The 25,503-nt window shown below is 38.0% G+C and overlaps 1 protein-coding gene and 1 pseudogene across 4 annotated transcripts in view; one reads left to right on the top strand and one right to left on the bottom strand.

Moving 5' to 3' along the window:
* MME (membrane metalloendopeptidase) overlaps nt 1-25,503 on the bottom strand; it is a 99,201-nt gene that overhangs the window by 12,080 nt on the left and 61,618 nt on the right. For all 4 annotated transcript variants that reach the window (XM_081828182.1, XM_081828200.1, XM_081828206.1 and 1 more), the window contains exons 17-20: nt 9,185-9,243; nt 3,072-3,191; nt 1,466-1,599; nt 582-647 (exon numbers count right to left, since the gene is read on the bottom strand). In XM_081828182.1, the coding sequence (XP_081684308.1) occupies nt 582-647; nt 1,466-1,599; nt 3,072-3,191; nt 9,185-9,243 (379 nt within the window). The remainder of the gene's footprint in view (nt 1-581; nt 648-1,465; nt 1,600-3,071; nt 3,192-9,184; nt 9,244-25,503) is intronic.
* Nucleotides 24,420-24,908, top strand: LOC145716907 (divergent paired-related homeobox pseudogene; annotated as a pseudogene).

The raw sequence follows: 25,503 nt of genomic DNA, 5'->3' as shown, positions 1-25,503 counted from the left end.
AAGAATGAATGGAAGGCTAAATGAGATTCTAAGGGATGTTCCATCAATATACTCCTCTGGGTATAATAGTTTGGATGACTACAAGGCCATGTGTTGGAGCTATATCACTTCAGTCTCTCACTGGGGCATTGTAACTGGACTGTGGTTTATGCTGATTATAGTTCCCAAATATTGCTTCACCTGCTGTGAAACTGAGGGTCTTATTTAGTACATTGATCAATGACTAAAATAATCCTTTTGATGATGCACCTTTTCTAAAACATTTATTTCAGAACTTATTTCTTAGAAAAATGTTGCTTCCTCTGTGAAACTTGCATGTCTCCTCATTTTTGCTGATATAACATTCCAGGTTTCCTCTTCTCAGCCTCTCAGAAACCTAGACTGTTCAGCTCAATCATAACCATACTGCCCTTTCTGGTTAGCATACTTACCATCCCCTTTTCCCCCATGTATTTTTTACTTTCTATTCATTGTTCGCTGCCTACATTATATGTGCCTTTTGCAAAAGGCTTTAAATGAATGATTAAATATGATAAATATACACTCCAATCACTACAATGGGAAAAAATATTATTACTCACTCTGTATGCTTGGCCAATACCTCCATTATCAGCAATATTTTCACCCAGTGTATTAATTCCATTGAGCTGTTAAAAAACAAAAGATGCTTAAAGATCCTTACCTGTATTTGGATTAAGAAGGCATCGATAATGCACGTAAGATTGGATATATCTATTCTTCAAAAAGTTAAAAATAGAAATACCATATGATCCAGTAATTTCACTACTGGGTATTTACCCAGGGGAAATGAAAACACTAACTTGAAAAGATATATTTACTTATTGCAGCATTACATTAGCCAAGTCATGTAAGCAACCTAAGTGTCTATGGATAGACGAATGGATAAGGAAGAAGTGAAACATGGCAACACATATACACAATGGAATATTATACAGTCATAAATAAAGAATGAGATAACATGGATGGACCTAGAGGGTATTATGCTAAGTGAAATAAGTCAGACTGAGAAAGACAAATACCATATGGCTCCACTCATAAATGGAATCTAAAAAAAAGTGAATAAACAAACAAAAAGCAGAATCAAAACTATAAATACAGAGAACAAACTAATGGGTGCCAGAGGGGAGAGGGTGGGGGTTTGGGCAAAATGGGTGAAGAGGAGGGGGAGATACAGGCCTCCAGTTATGGAACGTGTAAGTCACAGGAATAAAAGCAGAGCATAAGGAATACAGTCAATGATACTGTAATGGCTGTAATGGGACAGATAGTAACTATACTTGTGAACATAGCACAGTGTATAAACTTGTCAAATCATTAAGTTGTACACCTGAAACTAAGGTAACATTGTGTGTCATCTATACTCAAATAAAATAAAGGCAACAATAAAAACAACAACAACAAAGATTGAATATATCTAAAACTTTTCAAGAGAATGTGAACATACATGCTGTCCACCTGCTAGGTCCCAGGAGAAGTTTCCATACTGGTACACCATGCATTGGGATTGGTCTTTAAAATTATTTGCCGACTGTTGAGTCCACCAGTCAACAAGGTCTCCATCCTTGTTGAAATTTCTGCCTGTAATATAATGATTTAAATAAAAGGGGAACTCATTACATCAAGAATTACAATAAGATATCTTTAATTCAAAAAGCAAGGACTGAAATACCACTGTGTGAGAGAACACTCAATTGGACAGGTAATGAGAGGAATTGCTCCCCTTTCTCATCCCGTATTGATGAAACATGGACTGTGAGGGCCTGCTTTGCTGATGGGCCTTAATATTGATCCAGGCTTTGTACCCACGTGGTTCCTGATATCTCAGCCAAGGCCACCAGCTAAGCCACTCCTGAAATCATGCCTTGTTTCTCTTGGATGGTTTTCATATGGATCAAGTCTGTTTAGTTTGATATTTTGAGATTGAAAAACACTATTTTTATTCTGTGTTCATTTCGTATCTCAAAGCCCTCATGAGACACTGAGGACTCAGAGTTTCCCTCTACTTCAAGCACAAAGAAAGAGTCATCCTTCCTCCTGGGGCTTTCCTGCTAAACCTAAGTACCTCGATCTTTCCCTTTTTTGAGCTATAGTGGCATTTGTTAGATGCCGTGTTTTAACACTTCATTTTATCATCCTTTTAAGTAGTTACTTTATGATGTAGTGAATGAGAAGAGGACTACAAAGATAAACTACTTGAACTCACATCCTGATTCCACTAATTCCTAGCTTTGTAACTTCGAGCAAGTCTTTCATGTGCCTCTACTTTTTTCTATTAAAAAAAAAATGGAAGTGGTATTAGTACCCACCTGAGAAAATTATTATATACTTGAATTGAGTTAATAAACATGTAATAAGTCCTTTCCAAAACTGTACCCTTTTTTTGTCACCTTTTCTTTATATTCTAGTTAAGGCTTAATTATTTTCTCCCTATTATTTTCTTCCTATCTTCTCTCCACTTGCAAACCAATGTTTGTCATAGCTTCAACTATCACTTCTCTATGTATCTCATGTCTTTACTTCTATGCCTCTCAAATTTCATCGAAACTCTAAATCTCTTTTTTGCCATTTGAGGCAGCATATAAACATTTAAGTGTCCATTATTTGCAAGGTCCTGAATTAGGTAAAGGGTGCCAAAAAAAAAAAAAAGGTCCTGTCCATTAGCAGTTTAAAAGTCTTACAGGCACCTTACTTTTTGATTTTACATCTGATTTTAAGACATGAATCCTGTCCTCTAGAAGTCCAGATAGATAATACGTAAACAATCACGAAATAAGACCAAACATTATCATTGGTGTTGACAAACATCACAGTGTTTTCTCAATGTGAATATTTGTGTTATTCTGTCAGAGTGCAAAGCACACATTGCTCATCTTACAACTAGACATTTCTAATCTTCCTAAGCAACAATTTAAAGGGAACGTTAAAAGTATGATTATTAGCCAATGATACCCTGATGATTAAATGTGTTCTTGTATTGATCAAGTATAATAACTCTATTCAGCTTTATTAGGATGTGTCTCAGCCAAAGGAAAGTGTCCGCTGAACTTTACCATTGTCATCGAAGCCATGGGTGATTTCATGTCCTATGACCATGCCGATACCCCCGTAGTTCAATGAGTTAGACTGCTGGGCACTGAAGAAGGGGGGCTGCAGAATGCCAGCTGGGAAGACTACAAGGAAAGAAGATGGTTAAAGATGATTTGTGGCATTCTTCTTTAATGGCAGGCCTGGGCTGGGCTTTCTGCCTGCTGAGCTACTTTCCAGTTTTGTCAGTTTCACTTAATTGTATACAAAAATCTTCTGTGATGAAACAAATGTAGGTCTTTTATGATTGATGACAACAAAGAGTTCATCCCAAAGCGGCACCATGATCTATGATTTATAATCACAATTCACTTTACAAACTCTGCTAAGATTGTTTTTCTCTATGAGGAGTTTAGAGCTAGGGGAAATTATCATCTTCACTCAGAAGGACTTTTCCCCACTGCAAATATTTGGGAGAAACAGTTACTTAATAACACAAATACTACTTTTTTAAAAAAAATAACACAAGTATCACTTTTAATGTCATCTCTAACATTTTATCCATCTACAATAACTTGTTAAATAAACAGAACTACTCGATCGGAGGCATCCCCCAACCACATTGCCCTGTGTTATTTTCAACAAGGCATCTATGGCTATTTATTTCCTCATTTTTGGTTGTTGTCGTTCTTATCATCCTCACTTGCTCCAGCGCTTCAAATATCAGTCCTTTGAGAGCAGACATTTGTGTGTCTATAGGTATATTTGTTTGTTTATTTGTTGAGCCCATTTGTTTTTTTTACTCTTTATCTCCAGCACCTAAAACTAGAATGGTGCCTGGAACATAATAGGTGCTTAGGAAATATGTTGATAGGTGAATAATCAACGATAAATGAGTGAGCAAATAAATTTACCAGGGTGTCCCAGAGACTACTAAATAAATAAATCACCTATTTTTTATGTCTACCCTGACATCTGCATTAACTTGGCTAGCTTTCTACACTTAGATGTCTCACAAACTTTAAATTTCATGTGTCAAACATCAAACTCATCATTTTCTCTTCTAAGCCATCACTCTCTTGACTTTATTTCTACTAGTGGCATTTGAAGGGTCTCAATCACCTGACATGAACATTTTCTACTTCTCTTACATACCCATTTTTTAATTTTTTAGGTATTTTATTTATTTGTTTTTTACCAGGTCTTACACAGTCTACTTAGGAAAAGACCAGGTCATGTACCTTCCTTCCAGGAGCATCTCTTCTGTTTATTTCCTCCTATCAGTCTTATTGTCATCATCCCACTTCCTATGATCATTCTTTGTCTTAAGAATTACTTGATTTCCTACATGATCTTTCCATTTCCTGTCTCACCCAACTATAACCTATCCTAAATCTAATACATCCTGCAGCCAGATTAAAGTGTAACTTTGGTCATTATCACTCCCCTGCTAAAAAGCCTTCCAAAGGATGGCTTTGATGCTTTCCAACTAAATACAGCATCTTTTTCCTGGCCTTTGGCTCCATGGTCCTCTTCTACTTCATCTCCCTCATGCTCTCTCCTCCCCTCATAATGCTCATAACTTAGCAATTTCATCTTTCATGTTTTAAAATTCTAGTATCTACTGAATTATGTTCTGTAATAAAAAAAAAAATCTTTAGCATCAACACCTATTGCATATAAAGCCCTAAGGGATCACTATGTGGGACTCCAAGAACACAAGAGAAGAGCCCTGACCTTAAGAAATCTAAGATCTAATTCACATAGTAGCAAATGTTGTTTCTTTATCTTTCAGGTGGGGAGAATATGGCTGAGCCTTGCATGGATTTCAAAGATAAATATTAGAGGTTTACAGAAGAGACTTTAAAAATATGCTGGACAATTTAAGTGCTCTTCAGAACTTAAAAAAAAAATCTGGGAAGTTGCCATAACATCCAAATGACAAAATAATTAGAAAATAAATACTGCTGTCCTTGGAGGATTCTGATGAAAGTTATACCTCACATGTAGCTGCCTGAGTTATCAACAGTGCCAGGAAATTATTTTTAGCTTAAAGTATTAAAATTATGTGCAGTACTTTATTAACTTAAAGTGAATACTATCTCCCACACTATGTACTTTGATTAAAATCCACTCTTTATATAAAATGTTCTTGTGAAATGTGCTATCAGGACTAAACATTAACTATAAAGGTCCTGCAGCTTTAATCATATCCTGATATGTCATTCTTCAGGCAAGTGATAAGATTTTTATGGCTCATATTAAATACTAATCTTCAAGTTCAGCTTTGCAAATTATGATTTCTCCTTTTACACTGTCAGCTAAATCTCAGTGATGAGGATTTTCCCCATTAGCCTATTGCTGTTACTAGTAGACTTCATAACTGTTGATAACAACCAACTGCTTAGTTGTACATTTTTTATGTTCACGATTGTCAACAAGTTAGTTAATTAAATAAGTCATTGGTCCATGAAACAAAAAATTATGTTTCTTCCTATCTCCCATGCCTTCACTTCCCTGGTTTAGTTTTTTAAGGCTGCAAACAATTCAATTTTAGAATCTTTGATATAAAGTTAGATGACATCAGGTAAAATCAATTTTGGGTGGAAAAAGTTAAATATTATTTTTTACATTAAATGGATATCAATATGTTTGGAAACATTTGCTCTTGATTTTCAAGTCTGAAAATAAGGCTCCTAAGAACAAGTAAGGTAACTTTACAAAATTTAATTATTTCAAGTTAGTTATACACCACCCAGGCTGAATACACTAAATAATCCATAGAAGGTTTCTGAAGCTCTATGGAGCAAATGTATGGGGAATAAGAGACAGTGAATTAAACACTTTCAGTATGCCTTCCTGTCTGGGAAATTGATTTTTTTTTTTTAAATTGATGTGAAGTGGCAGGGGTGCATAAAATTTAGAATATAGTCTATCTGTGTGAGTTATAACAAAAAGTGGTTGGAATTGAATTAAAAAGAAGAAATTATTAATATGATTAACTCCTTATATGATAATATGATAATAAAACAAGTTCTTTTTTGCCAAAACAAAGAAATTCTTGGCCAATCCCATGAGAAATTGCATGTGATCTAATTTAAGGTATTTGTGTGAGGATGGAAGGGTCACTTGTGAGACATATGTTATTGTTTTTTTAAAGATTTTATTTATTTATTTGAGAGAGAGAGCACAAGCTGGGGGAGAGGCAGAGGGAGAAGTAGACTCCTCACCAAGCAGGGAGCCTGATTCGGGGCTCGATCCCTGGACTCCGGGATCACAATCCAAGCCAAAGGCAGATGCTTAACTGACCGAGCCACCCAGGCGTCCCGAGACATATGCTATTCTATACCAATTCTAATTCTATAATGCATGATATCAAAATTAAAAGTTGTATGTATGTAAACAGACACACACACACACACGCACAGCCACAAATTCACTTTTTTTTTTTTGAAGGATTTCCTTCTTTTCTAAATTAAAAAAAAAATTTTTTATTGACATAATGTATTATTTGTTTCAGGGGTACAGGTCTGTGATTCATCAGTCTTACACAATTCACAGCGCTCACCATAGCACACACACTCCCCAATGTCTATCACCCAGCCACCCCGTCCCTCCCACCCCCCACCACTCCAGCAACCCTCAGTTTGTTTCCTGAGATTAAGAAGAAAGATGGAGGTCTGGATCTTCAATTATTTTTAGTTAAGACAATCTCCACTTTGAAGATTTAAAAGAATTATCAAAGAGAAAATGTACACATGTCAAAGATTTCTCCTCTTGCATGACACTTTCCCTTCTTCTGAACTGCTGTTATTAGCAGATAAGCATATGAAAAGACATTAACAATTTTTCAGATTTCGAATTTCTATCTAATGAATTTATCTTGAGAGTCTTTAAAAGGTCTTTCTTATTAAGAACGCTTATTGTAGCCAATTCTTGATTATTCAGAGGATAACTGTCTATTTTGTGAAATGTTGGGCCACTTTTACCTTCTTTTTCCTTTTGCCATGTGCTTCTTTTGGTTTGAGGGTATTAAGTTCAAACTGAGAACATTCCCTGGTCTTCTCTGATCAGGGAATCTCTGAGGTGAACCAATTTTGAGCTGGCTCTTGGGATATGGGGTAATTCAGAGCCAAGCAAGGTACTGTCTTGATCTAAACTGTGTGGATCTGCTCTACAGAGGGGCTGAAGAGATGAACATGCCAGGGTGGTCCTACTGAGGGTCTGTATGGGTCTTCTTGTTGGAATGAATCAGCGTCAGGTCTTATAGGATCCAGGGTCCTTCCTGAGCTGGATTAAAATGAAGCTATATCCCTTAGTCTATCCTAATACAGAACAAAGGCCAAGCTGTCTCACTTTGCCTTGGAATTCCATTAAAAGGTCATTGTCCTGTTTAAGTTCAAGTCCAGAATGAACTAGATCTTACACTGACAGAACTACTGAATATCAAAAAGAAGTCTTCAAAGTGGGGGCACCTAGGTGGCTCGGTCGTTTAAGCCTCAGACTCTTGATTTCAGCTCAGGTCATGATCTCAGGGTCATGAGATCAAGCCCCGCTGTGCTGGGTGTGGAGCCTGCTTAAGATTCTTTCTGTCCCTGCCCCCCACTCCCTGCCTCCCACCCCCATACACGTGTGTGAACATGCATGCTCTCTCTCTCTTTCTCAAAGAACAAAACAAAAAACAAAGGTAAGCCTTTGCAGAGAGAGAGATGCTTCTAAGAAAGGGTCTGAATGGTTTCTGGGAATACACTGCAAAAGATAGACTGCATGGGTTCTGAGTTGATCAATAAACAGGTGCTGGTCTGAGTTTAGGTAATCACTGCACTAGCTAGGAAATGTATTAGCCTAGACTTTGAGCTAATTGGTTTTGACAGGTGCACATGCCTTCCTTATTATTTATACGTTATATAAATAAACTTTTCTGATTATTTTATATAATTCATTTTCATGTCATGAACCAAAATAAATTCCAGATGGATTAAAGATTTACTCCAAAAATAAAGACCATAAAAATACTAGAAGAAAATGTAGGTAGTTTCTTACTTTAACTCTTCCTAGGTTTAAAAACAATGGGGAAAGCTATAATCAAACTTTAAAATAAAATAAAGGTCATAATTTGTTTTAAAATTTGTATGAAAAATCTAGCAGGATTTTTCATCATTTCTAATCTAATCTAATTAGTAACAGAATTCATGAAAAATGAGGTTCAGGGCAGCCTCTGAGATGTTTGTTTTAGAATAATGCTGAAATTATCTTCCCTTTTGATTCCTGACTGCACTTAGAAATGAAGGGCTGAACTAGGTGCACCCGGAGAAGCTGACTGTAGTGTTTTTAGTATACCCTCGGTAGTACTGAATCTGTTGGGTGCCTTTCCACATATTTAAAATCCTTGGGAAAAAATGGGTCTAGCTATGTAATACTTAAGAAAGAATTTAAAGATCTCAAGGTCTTCCCAGGAAGAGAATCAATATATCTTTGTTATAGTAAGCCATTTAGTTATTCATTATATCATTCACTCATGTATTAATTTCTACAGATTCCTACAGTATTACTATTAGTGAGGATTTATTTTTTTCTTTTTTGATTAAAAGTAGTTAAGTAAATGCAATCTCACACGGTTCAACCTAATATAACCAACTTTTCAACTTTCTGAGACCTTCTGGAGTTGTCTAGAAAAATGGGTGATACAGATCAGGACCATCTCCACCAGAGCCAGCTTACAGAATTGCCAGGAGAACTGGATCTCTGCAAAGCTGGTTCTTGGAACCTTAAACCCCTTTAAGATTCTGATGCTTAGGGAGTCCTAAAGTCAATATAACTTAATGGAATTATAAGAGATGTTTAAAAAGTATTTAGAAATAAAATAAAAGCACTTAGACATAAGATAAACCACTTAGCCACAAATGAGAACATTGCAAAAGAAAGAAAATCACTTAATGTAATTTGTACTAACTTAAAATTTGCCATTATAGTGAAAAGAGGTACATGGATGCATTTACTTTCAAGGAGTATATTCAATAAATCAATAACCCAGCCCCAGCTGTGCTTTTATGGGGAGTGTTATAAATTGGACATGCAATGCACTACCAGTTGGTAACAACAGAGGCATATTTAAGAATTATTTACGAATAGGCCTTACCTATCTGATTTCTGCCTGAAGAATAAAATGCATTGACTACAGCTGCTCCGCTTATCCACCTATGGAAAACATAAGAACTTGTTACAAATTATACTATTAGTGTCTGATTCAATCTGCTCACCACAATAAAAGCATTATTGCTATTCCAAGATGAATCTTAACTTTCTTTTTGAAATATGATCAACAAATTAATACTAGCTCACTAGGTGAGACATCTCATTTGAAAGTATTTCTACTTCTTGAAAAATCAGAATATATCCAGGTCTGCAATCCGTTACCTCACTTGTAGGAATTTTTGTGGAGGCATCTCATAGTACAAAACCCATTCAGATGTATCTTTTTGGAAATTGCAAATGGATTGACATTATATTGAAATATGTTTACCCTTATGTTCCTAATACTAGGTAAGTATACCAACAATTCTGGAGCAGTTGACAGAATATTGAAATTCAAGCTGTTAAAACTTCAGATTCAAGTATAAATTTTTCTTAATTTCCTAGTTTATTTTGACACTGAGATATCCCCTTGTCAGGTAGTTAGTTTCAGGTAATCTGCCTCTGATTACTGCCATCTTAAATTATTTTTTTTAAATGCAGCATTCCAGCTAATTGAGCAAAGGTATACATTTTTATGATAACTGCAAAATGAAATCCAGGTGGTTCAAAAGTAGATTTGTCTGTCTGTCTGGGGGTGCCAACATTCCCATATCTTTCTGCTCAGATGTTGTGATGATGGCATAACAATAGGCATTGTCAGAATATTACTCAGCCTTACAGAAGAATGAGATCATACCACTTGTGACAACATGGATGAACCTAGAGAGTATTATGCTAAGTGAAAGATGTCAAGCAGAGAAAAGCAAATACCACATGACTTCACTTATATGTGGAATCTAAAAAACAAAACAAATGAACAAACAAAAAGCAAAAACAGACCCATAAATACAGAGAACCAACTGGCGATTGCCAGAGAGGAGGGGTGTGGGGGCATGAGCAAAATGGGGGAAGGGGAGTGGGAGGTACAGACTTCCAGTTACGGAATGAATAAGTCACAGGGATGAAAGGTACAGCATAGGGAATACAGTCAGTGGTATTGTAATAGGGTTGTATGATGACAGATGGTAGCTACACTTGCGGTGAGCATAGCATAATGCATAGAGTTGCAGAATCATTGTGTTGTACATCTGAAATTAATGTAACATAGTATGTCAACCACACTTCAATAAAATAAAAAACAAAATCATTGTTAAGCACCTCTTTGCAACAGGAGTAATATCCCCATCTTAATAGACCATTACATATATCTCTACACAGTCAATGAAAAATGGACAATTCTTGACTTCAGATAACCTCTTAAATGTCAGCACACATGCATACACTTAAGACAATCTTATATTATTAGCTAATGGGTTCTTTGTAGTTATACCACTTTCAGGACAACAATTAATGGGCAATTATTATCCTACTCATGGAAGGAGTTTACAGTAATCAGTACAATGAGATTAAATCAGAACTGTTTCCAGACCCTGCTTTGCAAGGTAAGCAGTACAAAGTCAGCTGCCCATGTCAGCATTTTAGCTACAATTTCAGTAACTATTGTGGGATGTCAGATGGGAGTCTTATTTTGATCTCTCAAAAAGAACTGAGAGAGGGCCATATATAACAACTGTCTGATAAATTCTAATTAAGTATGGGCTTTATCTCCAATAACATGATGAAGACATTCATATAAAAAATTGGGGAATTAAAAAAAATCCAGATAACATTTCTGTGAATTTTTCTTCAGAAAGAAAATAAGTTTGAAGACAGAGGGGAGATGGTTGATCAATGTGTTTCTTTAGTTTGACGTCACTGTCATTTTAAAAAGAGAAAAATAGGGCGCCTGGGTGGCTCAGTTGGTTAAGCGACTGCCTTCGGCTCAGGTCATGATCCCAGGGTCCTGGGATCGAGTCCCACATCGGGCTCCCTGCTCTGCGGGGAGCCTGCTTATCCCTCTCCCACTCCCCCTGCTTGTGTTCCCTCTCTCTCTGTGTCTCTCTCTGTCAAATAAATAAATAAAATCTTTAAAAAAAAAAAGAGAAAAATATTTTCAAACAGGATGGTGTGACTGATACATCAGTTTGCCCCAACTTCATCACAGCTGAGTCATCCGTATTTTAATTTCTTGCAGGTTGAGGATTACAAGCATATAATTGTATTTATTTTAATTCAACTGTACTCGATTTCCACATGATTTGTGACGACTCACAACAAAAACATGCAAACCCAGGGATGGTAAGACTAAAATCAATAGATCAGGAACTATACAGAACAAGTAGATTTTGTTTGCGTGACCAAAAAGCATTACAAAAGGAAATACTTATATAAGTAAAAATCCTGATCAGGAAAAATGATTTATCAGGACTATGTCTACCTATATTCACATAGTTATTATGACTTAGGTTCAAGTATGGTTCTAAGTTGTCTGGCAGGAGGGACAAAATGGAATATGTGCTCACGCTCCCTGTGAGGAGAAACAGCATTCCTTACAGTGACTCTTTAGAAAGGTATTTCTGATGTGTCCTCAACATTTTGATAGCAAATATGGCAGCAGATTTTATGCATAAATAGCTTAAAATTATTAATTTTAATTGTTATAAAATTGATTTAACATGTTTCCAGATCTCAGTTGTTTTAAGGTTCAGTTTCTCAATTATGAACTGATTTAGTAACAGTATACTCTGCATGGACTTTTACAGCTAATCACAAATAATAGGCAAACTGGTTCTGAACTCAGGCACATGCTAAAAAGGAAAGACAGTGTGCCAATCCAAAATGTTTTCTTAAAATAGAGTACAGAGGGAAAGAGTTAGATTTATGAAACTAATGTTTCACACAACAACAGCACTCAAAAGCAGGGCATAGATGAAGTTTATACACCCTTCTCATGTTTATTCCTTTTGTAAAAATAAATGTCATACCTTTGTTTTAGTGCTTTTCTGCTCTTCTCTTATATTACTGTGAGGGGTTTAAGATTGCATTTTGATTCATGTTTATAACTTTCCAGGACGGAGTGTTTTACATATTAAAATGTCCACGGTGAATTATACTTTCAAGAAAATACGAAGCTATTTATGACCACAGAACTCTCAAATAAAATTAGAATTATGGTGGTTAGTTCACGGAGCACTGGTGTGTAGTGTTTGCCTTTTCTTCCTTGAGAACTTTCATGATGCATCATCAGACCACCCCTGGGTGATTACCTGGATTCAAAAGCACAGAGCATGCTGTTCCTGGGAATGACAGGAACCTATAGTACTGTGATTGGACCATTACATCTTTTTTTTTTTTAAGATTTATTTATTTATTTGAGAGAGAGAGAGAGTGCGCATGTGTATGAGTGAGGGGCGGGGCAGAGGGACAGGGAGAGAATCCTTAAGCAGACTCCCTGCTGATCGGGGAGCCAGGACGTGGGGCTCCATCCCAGGACCCTGAGATCATGAGCTGAGCTAAAACCAAGAGTCAGCCACTTAACAGACTGATCCACCCAGGCACCCCTGGATCATTACATCTTAAATAAAATGATGACAGCTCGAGGTTCAATGTCTAATACGTCTGGTCAGTCACGAAATATCTCATTATGTTAAAGTAAAAGCTAAATTAGGGCAAAGAAAATATTTTTCAAGTTAAATCGTGATGTAACAGAAACTATAAGTTATTCTGATTTGGATGTAGCCTCAAAGTTTCGGGGAAAGCTTCCATTTATGGGACACATAAATTTGATGCTGAATAGCAGCACAGAAAAGAGAAAATGCACAACAGAAGAGAAATGGAGGTGATTCTCGCCCTAAAATACTGGAGAGTGCAGGTTACCTGAGAATACCTTTCAAGTCCAGACTGGAGGCCAGACACTAGCAGCCTCCTGGAGTAGGTATTAGACCCAAGAGATGAAGTAGGACCCTGTTCTTTGATTTTTCTTCCAGCCTCCCATCGTCTCTGTGTGTAGGGGTTTGGGTGTGTGTGGTATTCAGTGAGGAATCGGAAAGCAAGAAAGAGGAAAACTTTATTTTTAATTTTGGAGCCATAATTTTGTCAGGTGAACTGATTCTTGTTTGGGGGCATTCAACAGAACAAAGAAGGGCCCCTATAAGTAGCATGGCCCTCAAAGCTGAGCTAACAGTGTGGATGGGAAATACAACTGAAATACACTTGAGAGGGGAACCAGGTGTTTCTCTTCTATCTCTTATTACCTTGAAGAAGCCAGGCGGTGAGGAAATGAAAGCACAAAGACATCATTTTTATAGCAAGGAAGAAAGGCAGAAGTCCACAGCCTGATCCTGCAGCCTTTTGGATGTAATAAACCCACTGGATTGCAAAAGCACCTGGAGTAAAACGCCTCTTTCACCCACTCATGTGTAACTTTCAAACTTAAAACAACAAAATTGTTAATGCCCCTTTCCCTGAAAGTGTTCAGTTTCCCAGCATCTAGTGGTCCCAGAGCAACTCCTTTAAAATCAGCAGAACAAAACAATGGTTTTCTCTATTTTCCTCAAGTACTGGTGGAAAGGAGAATTCTCATTTTGCAACTGCAATAACCACTGTAACCCTTTACATTTATTCATATTCTCTCACCAAGCCTTCAGAGTTTCCTAGATACCATCCATCTTTCAAACCAGTCATGGAAGACAGATGACACCTCCAGTTTTCAGGTGTAGAAACTAAGGCACAGCATGCTTTTCTGTCTTTTTCCTCATACACTTACACACGAAGTGATACAATTCGGAAAGGCATATGTAAACTAAGGGGAAAGGGGAGCCTCTCATCTTCCATTCCAGCTCAGTACGATGATGAATGCCATTTCCTTGCCAAACTCTTTAAAAATATAAGTGCTCATTTTTGTTTACTTATCTTCAATATACAAAACTCACTTTTATTTATATACACTGGCAATGAACAATCCAAAAAGGAATTAAGAAAACAATTCCATCTACAGTACTACCAAGAAGAATAAAATATTTAGGCATAAATTTAACAAAAGAAGTGTAAGATGTGTATGCTGAAAAGCTACAAAACACCATTGAAAGAAATTCAGACTTGGATCAGAAAAGTTAATTTTTTTAAATTGAGGTGTAATTAACATATAACATTATATTAGTTTCAGGTATATAATATAATGCTTCGATATTTGTATACACTGCAAAATGACCATCACAATAGATCCAGTTGCCAGTCATTATACAAAGTTATGAACATTTTTTTTTCCTTTTTCTTGTAATGACTTTTACTCTCTTGGCAACTTTCAAATATACACTACACATCATTGACTATAATCAGCATGCTGTACATTACATCCCTATGACTAATTATTTTATAACTAGAAGTCTGTACCTCTTGATCCCCTTTACCTCTAGTACCCACCCCCAAGCCACCCTCTGCCACCCTGGCAAGCACCATTCTGTTTTATGTATCTATGAGTTTTGTTTGTTCATTTGTTTTTTAGGTTCCACGTATAAGGGAAATCATACAGTATTTGTTTTTCTCTGTCTGCCTCATTTCCCTTAGCATAATACCATCAAATTCCATCCACATTGTCAGAAATGGCAAGATTTCGCTTTTTTATGGCTGAGTAGTATTCCATTGTGTATACGCATGTGTGTGTGTGTATGATGTATATATATAAATATATATATATATGCACATATATATATATCACATCTTCTGTATCCATTCATCCATCAGTGAACACTTAGGTTGTTTCCATATCTTAGCTATTGTAAATAATGCTGCAATAGATATAAGGAGTGCATATATCTTTCTAAATTGGTGTTATTATTTTCTTTGAATAAATACCAAGAGTTGGAATTGCTGGATCATATGGTAGAGTTCCATGTGTACTTTTAGGAAACGCTATACTGTTTTCCATAGTGGCTGCACAAATTTATATTTTCACTAATAGTGCACAAGAGTTCTCGTGACAATACTTATTTTTTCTTTTTGGCAATCGTCATTCTAATAGGTGGAGGTAGTATCTCATTGTGATTGATTTGCATTTCCCTGATTAGTAACATTAAGCATCACTTCATGTGCCTGTTAGCCATCTTGTAGGTCTTCTTTGGAAAAATGTTTATTCAGATCCTCTGCCCATTTTTTAATTGGATTGTGGTATATACATACACACACACACACACATATGTGTGTGTGTGTGTATGTATTTTGGATATTAACCTCTTATTGTATATATGATTTGCAAATATATTCCCCCATTCAGTAGGTGACTTTTTGTTGAGTTAATGGTTTCCTTTGCAGAAGCTTTTAATTTGATGTAGTCCCACTGTTTATTTTTGCTTTTGTTGTCTTTGCTTTTGGAGTCAGATCCAAGAAAATCATTCCCAAGACCAATGGCAAGGAGCTTACTGCCTAGGTTTTCTTCTAGGAATTTTAAGTGTTTCAGGTCCTACATTCAAGTCTTTAATCTATTTTGAGGTAATTTTTGTGTATGGTATATTTCTCTAGTTTTATTCTTTTGCATGTGGCCATTCAGTTTTCCCAACACAATTTATTGAAGAGATTATCCTTCCCAGTATATTCTTGCCTCTTCTGTCATATATTAACTACCATATATGTGTGGATTTATTTCTGGGCTCCCTGTTGTTCCATTGATCTATGTATCTGTTCTTGGGCCAATACCATACTTTTTTTTTTTATTACTATACCTTTGTAATATAGTTAGATATTAGGGAGCATGATGCCTCCAGCTTTTATCTTCTCTCTCAAGATTGCTTTGGTGATTTGGGATCTTTTGTGTTTTCTATACAAACTTTAGGATCTTGTTCTGTTTCTGTGAAAAATAGCTTTGAAATTTTGATAAGGATTGCATTGAACCTGTAGATTGCTTTGGTAATATGGACATCTTAACATTATTAATTCTTTCAATCCAGGAGTATGGAATATCCTTCCATTTATTTGTGTCTTCTTCAACTTCTGTCATCCATGTTTTTTTGGTGTACAGGTCTTTCACCTCCATTTCTCTCCTGAGTTTGGTGACATCTTTAAGACCATTACTTTTAACTCCTTATCAGATAAGTTAGTTATCTCCATTTCACTATAATTTTTTTCCTGAGGTTTTAACTTGTTCTTTCACTTGGAACATATTCCTCTGATTTCTCACTTTGTTTGACTCTTGCTTGTTTCTATGTATTAGGCAAAAAACTGTTGAAGGAGTGGTCTTGTGTAGGAGAGGAACCTTATCTTTCAACTTTGCCCTAGGTCTTTGTTGCCTCTCAAGCTTTGCAATTGTCAAAGCAACTTGATTTATTTGTCATAGGTCCCAGTTGTTGATGGTGTGCCAAGACTTGTCAGTGCTCCAAAGGGCGGAATCTCATTTAGTACACAGTTTCAGGTTGATTGGAAGGCCCTCAGGCAGCAATATCTGAAGCGTGCAAGTATATGCAGTTTTGAGGGACTACAATCATAAACGCTGCTGGCCTCCAGATCAAGTGATCTGCAAGTGTCTCTGGGTTATAGTTATAAAAATTGGTACTTCAGAAGAGTGTATAAGCTCCTTTTTGGGAGGTACTGGGGAGATGTAGTGAGGCCGAGGGAGAGCACAAAGATGGTGTCCCCCAGCCTACATTCTCTGAGAGCACCTCCATAGTCTCTAGATTTGTGGCAAACTTGAAATCTGCCCCTCAGACTGAAGCTCCGCGACAAGTAAATAGGTCTTTTTACAGAAATACTGGAGGTGTGTTTCAACCTGCTGTCTGTGTAGTGCCCTGGGGGTGCCTGCCTGCCAAAAACCATCTCTCAAATTGTTACAGTCCTATGGAATCCAGGAACACAAGCCCCTTGGCCACCAGAGCCAGTTAATTAAGGAACACCTCTGTGTTTCCTGCGTGCACTCACTGGTTTCAGCAAGGCAGCAGAATAGCACAGAGTGAGGCGCTCTTGCATATGCTATCAAGGTAGAGAGAGCAAAACTAGTATCCACCCCCACCTCTGTCCCCACAGAGTCCCAACAGGCCAATGCCCTCTGACAGATGTGTTAAGATTAGCAAATGAATTTCCTTCACATATAGTCTAGGCCCTTTTCAAACTGCTACTTTTGTACTGGTATCTGGAGTGAATTGAGTCTGCAGGTGAGCCCTTTAAGAGAGTTATCTCCATTCCCTCCACCCCTTTGCATCTCTTGGATTTGAATCCCATTAGTTTTCACAGGCAACATCTCTCCATTGCAGGTCTCATGGGTTGGGGTGCCTGAGGTGGGGAACAAACTCCTCACTCCTCAGGAGGAAGCTCTGAATTTATGAAATCCCTCCTGATTGTGGGTCACCGTACCAGGGATGGGTTTCTGGCAAGACCACCTATCTGCCTCTCCCACCCATCTCAATTTGGGCCTTTTACTGTTTGTCATGAAGAAACTATCCAGCTAGTTTCCAGGTCTTCATCAGAGGGAATTGTTCTATATGTAGCTGTAGATTCAGTGTGTCCATGAAAGGAGGTGAGTTCAGGATCTTCCTATGCCTCCATCTTGGACTGCCCCTTTGAAAGTGCTCCTTTTAAAATTGCCTCACAAAAGAGCCTAGATGTCCATCAACAGATGAATGGATAAAGAAAATGTGGTATATGTACACAAAGGAATATTATGCAACCATCAAAAAATGAAATCTTGCCATTTGCAATGACATGGATGGAACTAGAGGGTATTATGCTAAACGAAATAAGTCAATCAGAGAAAGATAATTATCATATGATCTCACTGATATGAGGAATTTGAGAAACAAGAGAAAGGACCATAGGGGAAGGGAGGGAAAAATGAAACAAGACAAAACCAGAGAGGGAGACAAACCATAAGGGGGGGTGGGAGGGTTGGGGTGGCTGGGTGACGGACACTGGGGAGGGTATGTACTATGGTGAGCGCTGTGAATTGTGTAAGACTGATGAATCAAAGACCTGTACCCCTGAAACAAATAATACATTATATGTTAATAAATAAATAAATAAATAATAAAATTGCCTCACACTTACGTTTCCCCCTTACCCTAATACACTTCAGTATGCAATGCCTACACTACATGAAGTCTTTCTAGAAGACCCATCATGACCAGACTAAAACAACAGCTACTATTTAATGAGCACCTAAGTTATATGACAGGCACATTATATGATATATAATACAACAACCCGATAAGGCAAAAATAGATGTTATTTTCCTCAGTTTATAAAGGAATCATTGATGCTCAGAGATATTATGCAGGTTGTCGAAATTTACACAGTAAGTGTCAGAGCAAGAATCTTAACCCAGGGCCACCCACTCTAATTCCCACATTCCACCATCCCCCCATCCCTGACCTGACTGCAAAGCACAATCTCTTTCCACCGTTCTGTAAAAGGGCAGTATTTTTTACCCAAAGGTAAAAGCACAGTAGGACCAAAGAGTCCCATTAAACAATTCATTGTTGTTGCATAACAGTTGTTAACATAACTGAAGTACTCTGACTCCTATTCTGACATGACATTGGGAGAATCCACTTCTCTTTCAACCAAACGCAACAAAAATCACTAACCTGGTTTTCTTCCTAGAAGTCAACCAATTGCATATGGTTCTAAGTTTGGCAACAAGGCACAATCTTGTACATTTATATGCACGAATGTATGGCACCTTCACTTGTGTGATATACCAAATTCAGAGAAATTCCCAAACTGGGAAATATATGAGTGGGTGGGTCACTTCTGTCAGAATTTTCTTTTTTTTAAAAAAAGATTTTATTTATTTATTTGACAGAGAGAGACACAGCGAGAGAAGGAACACAAGCAGGGAGAGTGGGAGAGGGAGAAGCAGGCTTCCCACTGCGCAGGGAGAGCGATGCAGGGCTCGATCCCAGGACCATGGGACAACGACCCGAGCCGAAGGCAGATGCTTAACGACTGAGCCACCCAGGCACCCCTGTCAGAATTTTCTTTTGGTGACTTTTTTCCTGGTTTAGAATAATCTTGGGATCTTTCAGGAAAGAACTGAAACTTCTTCCATCCCATATAACCCTTAGCAATGATATAACTTGACATTATTGTCTGTCTAGCTCATTAGACAGTAAGTCCATGAAGGCAGTGATGTTCTTTTTTTTTAAATTATAGTAAGAACACGTACCAGAAGGTCTATCTTTTTAACACATTTTACCACATTGAAGTATACATTATTGTAAACTGTAGATACAATGCTGTACAGAAGGTCTCTAGAGGTTATTGATCTTGCTTAACTTAAACTTTATACCTGCTGATTAGTAACTGCTCTCTCCTCCAGTCCCTGGTAATCACAATTCCATTCTTTTATTTTATGAATTTGGCTATTTTAGATACCTCATATAAGTGGAATCATGCAGTATTTGTTTTTCTCTGTCTGGCTTATTTCACTTGGCATAATGTCCTCATGTTCATCCATGTTGTTGTATATTGCAGAATCTCCTTCTCTTTAAAAGCTAAATGGTATCCCATTGTTCGCATATACCACCTTTTCTTTATTCATTCATCTGTCAATGGAAACAAGTTGTTTCCACATCTAAGCTGTTATGAATGGTGTAATAAACATAGGAGGGCAAATATCCCTTAGAGATCCTGATTTCAATTCTTTTGGATATATATTTAGAAGGGGGCTTGCTGGGTCATACAGTAGTTCTATTCTAATTTTTTGAGGAAACTCCATACTGTTTTCCATAGCCACTGCACCATTTTGCATTCCTACCAATGGTGTGCAAGGGCTCCAATTTCTCCACATCTTTACCAATACTTGTCTCTTTTGTTTGTTTTATCATGATCATACTGACAGCAGTGATGTGTTAGCTCACTGTGATTTTGACCTGCCTTTCCCTGATGAGTAGTGATGTTGAGCATCTTTTCGTGTGTCTGTTGGCCATTTGTATGTCTTCTCTGGAGAAATGTCTATTCAAGGCCTTAGCCCATTTTTAAATTGGCTTATTGCTTTTTTCGTTATTGAGTTTTAGAAGTTCCCTATATGTTTTGGAGATTAACATCTTACCAGAAATATGATTTGCCCTATTTTCTCCCACTTCATAGGTTGCTTTTTCATTCTGTTCATTATTTCCTTTGCTGTGCAGAAACTCTTTGGTTTGATATAGTCTCACTTGTTTATTTCATGCTGTGTTCTCAATTGTATCTCTAGGGCTTAGAACAGTGTTGGGAACATGAGAGGCACTCAATGGGTCCTCCAAGAGAGATGACCCTCTCATCCTGGGACTCTGGGAGGGGGGAAGGCACTAGGCCGAGGTGAAGCACTGCTGCTATGCAGGCTGTAGAGAGCCATGGCCACCAAGAACCATGCACCAACTGAACATCATCCCCTCAAGATGGTGCCCTAGTGTAAAGGTTCCAGAATTCTTTTGCAAAATTCTCCTAGTTTAAAACTTCAATCTTTAAATTATTTAATTGCCCTATTTCCCCTTCCCCTATAAAAACAAAACCAAACCAAACCTTCCTTGGATGCTAATTTAAAAAGCAGAAATGGGGGCACCTGGGTGGCTCAGTTGGTTAAGCATCTGCCTTCGGCTCAGGTCATGATCCCAGAGTCCTGGGATTGAGACCCGCATCGGGCTCCCTGCTCAGTGGGGAGTCTCCTTTTCCTTCTCCCCCAGCTCATGCTCTCTTTCTCTCTCAAATAAATAAATAAATAAATAAAATCTTTAAAAAAAAAAGCAGAAATGTTTTACCCCTATCATGATGATCACTATGTACAGAATGGTTGAATCACTATATTGTACAACCTGAAACGAATATAACACTATATGTTAACTATACTGGAATTAAAACAAAAAAACTTAATTTAAAAAAAAAAGCAGAAATGTTTTTACTGTTAAAATGTGTTTTGCTTATGGTCCCAAAACACACTGTAAAAGCACAAAGCCCGTCAGTTTAGTGGGAGCATAAAAGATTGGAAATCTAAAATTTTAATCTATTACAACATGTGTAGAACATGAGCATTCCAGGGCTGATACTGCCATGGGGAAGTAGAATGATTTGTCCAAGTTTGCTCTAGCTGTTATTCTGTCTTTCTGGCTCAGTAATACTTGATGAGCCAAATAATCTTTTTTGTAAATCTTCCCCACATATCTATGCTCATGGAGATTCATTTGTGTCTCAAGTCTCCAGCACTCTGCATACCCACCCTGGACAGTTCCTATCAACGCCACCTCTGTACCACCTCATTTACCCATATATAATTTCCATAATATATATAATGCCCACATACATAATATAATAGCCCTCCATACTGTTTTTCTTTGGATAACCAAGTTCACTGATACAGGACTTCATGAGAAAGAAGACTGACTCTAGAAATAATACAGTGAAGGGGAAGCATCAGAAGGGATATTTTTTTGGTATTATTTATTTATTTATTTATATATTTTTTAAAAGATTTTATTTATTTGTGAGAGAGAGAGAGAGCACAAGCAGGGGGAGTGGCAGGCAGAGGGAGAAGAAACAGGCTCTGCATTGAGCAGGGAGTCTGACGTGGGGCTCGATCCCAGGACCCCGGGATCATGACCTGAGCCGAAGGCAGACGCTTAACTGACTGAGCCACCCAGGCGCCCCCAGAAGGGATATTTTATAAAGAAGTGAGGTACTTCTCTACCTCTAGAAAGTATGTTCCTTTTCTCTCGAGTCACTTGATGTGTAGAAGCCAAGGAGGAAAACTGTTTGGCTCTTATCAACCTTTACAGTTAGGGCCATAAAATTTTAATGCTGGAAAGAACCTTAGAGATGTTATACAGTCTAAATCAACCCGCTCATGTTATAAATAAGGAAACTACATGACTTTTAAAAGGCCACAGGTAGTAAATGGCAGCACCAGGACACTGAGGGAGTTCATGACTCACTGCAGTGGCAAAACTACAGTGTCACTTCACAGGGTGCCAACCTCCTTGTCGCTTTTGGTGGTGTCGGCCTTTCGGGAAAAACCACAGAGGGCCACAGCTGTTGGGCTGCCAGCCTCGGGGGGCCAACTGCTTGTTTGGGGGACTGCTGCCACCCAATTAGCTCAGATCAGAAAGAAACAGCAGGCTCGAAGAAATAAAGGGGAAGACAAATGAACCAACCATTCTGTTTTGTTTTAATTCTAGAGGCTCCTCTGGTCTCATCCATATTAATTTAAATGTTGACATGTTGGGGCACCTGGGTGGCTCAGTCGGTTAAGCATCTGCCTTCGGCTCAGGTCCTTGCTCAGCGGGGAGTCTGCTTCTCTCTCTCCCTGTACCCCCTCCCCCTCAGCTCCTGCTCTGTCTCTCGCTTTCTCACTCTCTCAAATAAATAAATAAAATCTTAAAAATAGATAAATAAATAAATGCTGACATGTCGCTTCCAGAGAATGTTTCACTAGTAAGTAAAGGTTTAACTGTCGTTTTAAAAAATGTGCTGTCCTAGGGATGCCTGGGTGGCTCAGTCAGTTAAGCGTCTGCCTTCGGCTCAGGTCATGATCCCAGGGTTCTGGGACCGAGTCCCCCATTGGGTTCCTTGCTCAGCCGGGAGTCTGCTTCTCCCTCTGCTTGTGCTCTCTCTCTGTCTCAAATAAAGATAAAATCTTAAAAAAAAAAAAAAGATGCTGTCCTAGCACTTTGTTTCTTTGTTAATAGCACCAACCAAATTCTGCCTTTTATCAGATTTAATTGTTACTCACTTGCTTCTTGCCCTAGATGGTGAGCTCCTGGATGTAGGGCCACATTTTATTCCTCTGCATCCTTTACAGTGCTTAGCATAGCTGCTCAATAAAATGCTTATTGAACTGGTTCCTGTCAATGTCTCTGTTTTTATTTTGATGCATAACAGTGGGAAAGATAGAGCAATGAAATAAGTCTTTGTAGTTTACAGTAAGTAACTCCGTGGCTCAGTGGTCATGATTTACAAACACTGCCACATCACAATGATATCACAGAAAGTTCTGTCCCAGAAAACGAACAGAATAACATCAAGTCTAAAAAACAAGAGGGGCGCCTGGGTGGCTCAGTCGTTAGGCGTCTGCCTTCGGCTCAGGTCATGCTCCCAGGGTCCTGGGATTGAGCCCCTCATCGGGCTCCCTGCTCAGCGGGAAGCCTGCTTCTCCCTCTCCCACTCCCCCTGCTTGTGTTCCCTCTCTCGCTGTATCTCTCTCTGTCAAATAAATAAAAATCTTAAAAAAATAATAATAATAAAATAAAAAACAAGAAAAGGAATTCTTTTTTTGTTATTATTCTTGTGCATTTTTTTCTTTTTAGAGTTTTGTTTATTCTATTGACTCTAAGTGAATAATCATGTTACTGGAAGTAAATCATTATAGATCATATCTAAGTAATTTTGCCAGTGGATATTATATTCTCAACTTAGCACTATTATTATCTGATAATATGACATATTTGAAATTCTTTACAAACTGGCACCAAAAACCCAGAGAACATAATGTTTGAGATAATTTTGGAAACACTAGGCACTCAGAAACCGCAAGAACCAAGCTTTTTAAATTTAAATCCCTGCCCTTTGCAGTTGTCAGCTGCTCAAATGGGCAGGAGGCCGTTTTAGTGAAATGATTAAATCAGGTATATCACATACAGACTTCCTGACTTTCTCAATTTTTTGAATCTCCTAAACAAGGAGAATAGCAGAGAGCTGTTGCATAACTTCACCAACCATGATGGCGAGATGGCGGGATGCGATAATCTTTACCTTAGCAGCCAAGTCAACTTCATTAGCATGATCACAAACTGGCTATTGTAACATTTTTGAACCCCATGAACACTGAGGAAGGGTCTACATTCCGTTCATCAGTGTTCAAGCTCTGGTGACACAAATACATGGTTTTCTGCTTTTAACAAGGGCTAGTGCAGGCACAAGGTGAAGAGAAAAATGCAATGGGGTGTTATGAATAAGGAAGTAACATTCCAGTTGAGTCCAACAATGTATAGGTTTCTGTTAGATGAACAAGAGCAGAAAGGGTGGTCTGAGGGAAGGGACAAGGAGGAAGAAAAGATGGAGCAATCACTTAAAATAATTCCTATGGCTGGAGCTTTGGGTAATGGTGGGGGTGGGGATAGGGTGAATCTAAGGGAATTCTGGAGAGCTGGTGGGAGGAATGCAGAGCTTTGTACCTGTTTCATGGGGCAGGCAACATGGATATCCTGAAAGGTTTTCATCAGGATATAACAAGACTCAATCTGTGTTTTTAAAACAAATCTCTAGGCTCGACACAGGACCAGAGCATGTGAACACATCTAGATCTCAGGATGTCAGGCGCAGGGGACCTTCCTAAAGGAAAGCACCAGAAGCATTCCCAAAGGAAACGAACAATGTTCACTGAGTAATAACTGGCAGATCTGGAATTCTTGTTCAGCAAGAACCCCTACCCCGCTCCCAGCCTTCAGAAAGAAATGGCCTCAAAACTGGAGATACATCCCACAGTACCGCAGGTTTGGTTCAAGACTCATAGAGCAAAACTCAAGAAAGTCAAACAACAGCAATTAGCTGGGGTGGAAGTCAAGACCAGCTCTTCCAAGAGAAACATGGATGCACCTCCAGCACCCCCTGATGGTGCCTACCCTGCTTCCCTGGTTTATACAGATCACCCGATACCTTCCTTCCAACTCAGCACATGCTCCAATTTTAAGGCTCTCCCAGACCATTCTGTTGGCCACACAATAGTCCATTTTGGCTACTGCCAAGATCCTAACATTTACTCCCTTTGTCCATTATGGAATCTCAAATTCTTTCCATAAGCATCATTGCTAATTCTTTTGGTTCTTCATCTCCACAAAGAACTTAACAAGAGAAGCTAGACACAAAAGGTCAGATATTATAATGATTTGCAATGATTCCCATACAAGAGACAGATACAAGATCTGCACAACATGGATGCATTTCAAAAATATCTCCGTGGAAGAAAAAAGACACAGAAGTGCCCATGTGGTGAAATTGAGTGGAAAGAGGTGCTAAACAAACATTGGGATGGGGATGTTTCATGTTGTAATTAGGATGGCAGTAACCTGGATGTATAAATTCATCCAAAGACACAGAACTGTAACTCTATTATTATGCACACCACAAAAAACAAACAATCATGTGACAGGATGGAGGTGTTAGCTAATGTCACGGCGGTAATCATTTTGCAATATATAAATGTATCAAATCAACACATTGTACACCTTAAACTTGCACAGTGTTGTGTGACAGCTGTATCTCATTAAAGCTGGAGAAAAAAATTTTAAATTATATCTCAATAAATATATATAATGGGATTACTAAAAAAATAAATAAAAATAAAAAATAAAAAAATCTCTAGGGCCGGGCGCCTGGGTGGCTCAGTTGGTTAAG

Source organism: Leptonychotes weddellii, chromosome 1 (genome assembly GCF_054177405.1).
Source record: "Leptonychotes weddellii isolate Sample4059 chromosome 1, ASM5417740v2, whole genome shotgun sequence".
Lineage (NCBI taxonomy): Eukaryota > Metazoa > Chordata > Mammalia > Carnivora > Phocidae > Leptonychotes > Leptonychotes weddellii.
The sequence above is the reverse complement of the archived record's forward strand: the minus strand, read 5'-3'. Positions and strand labels throughout refer to the sequence as shown.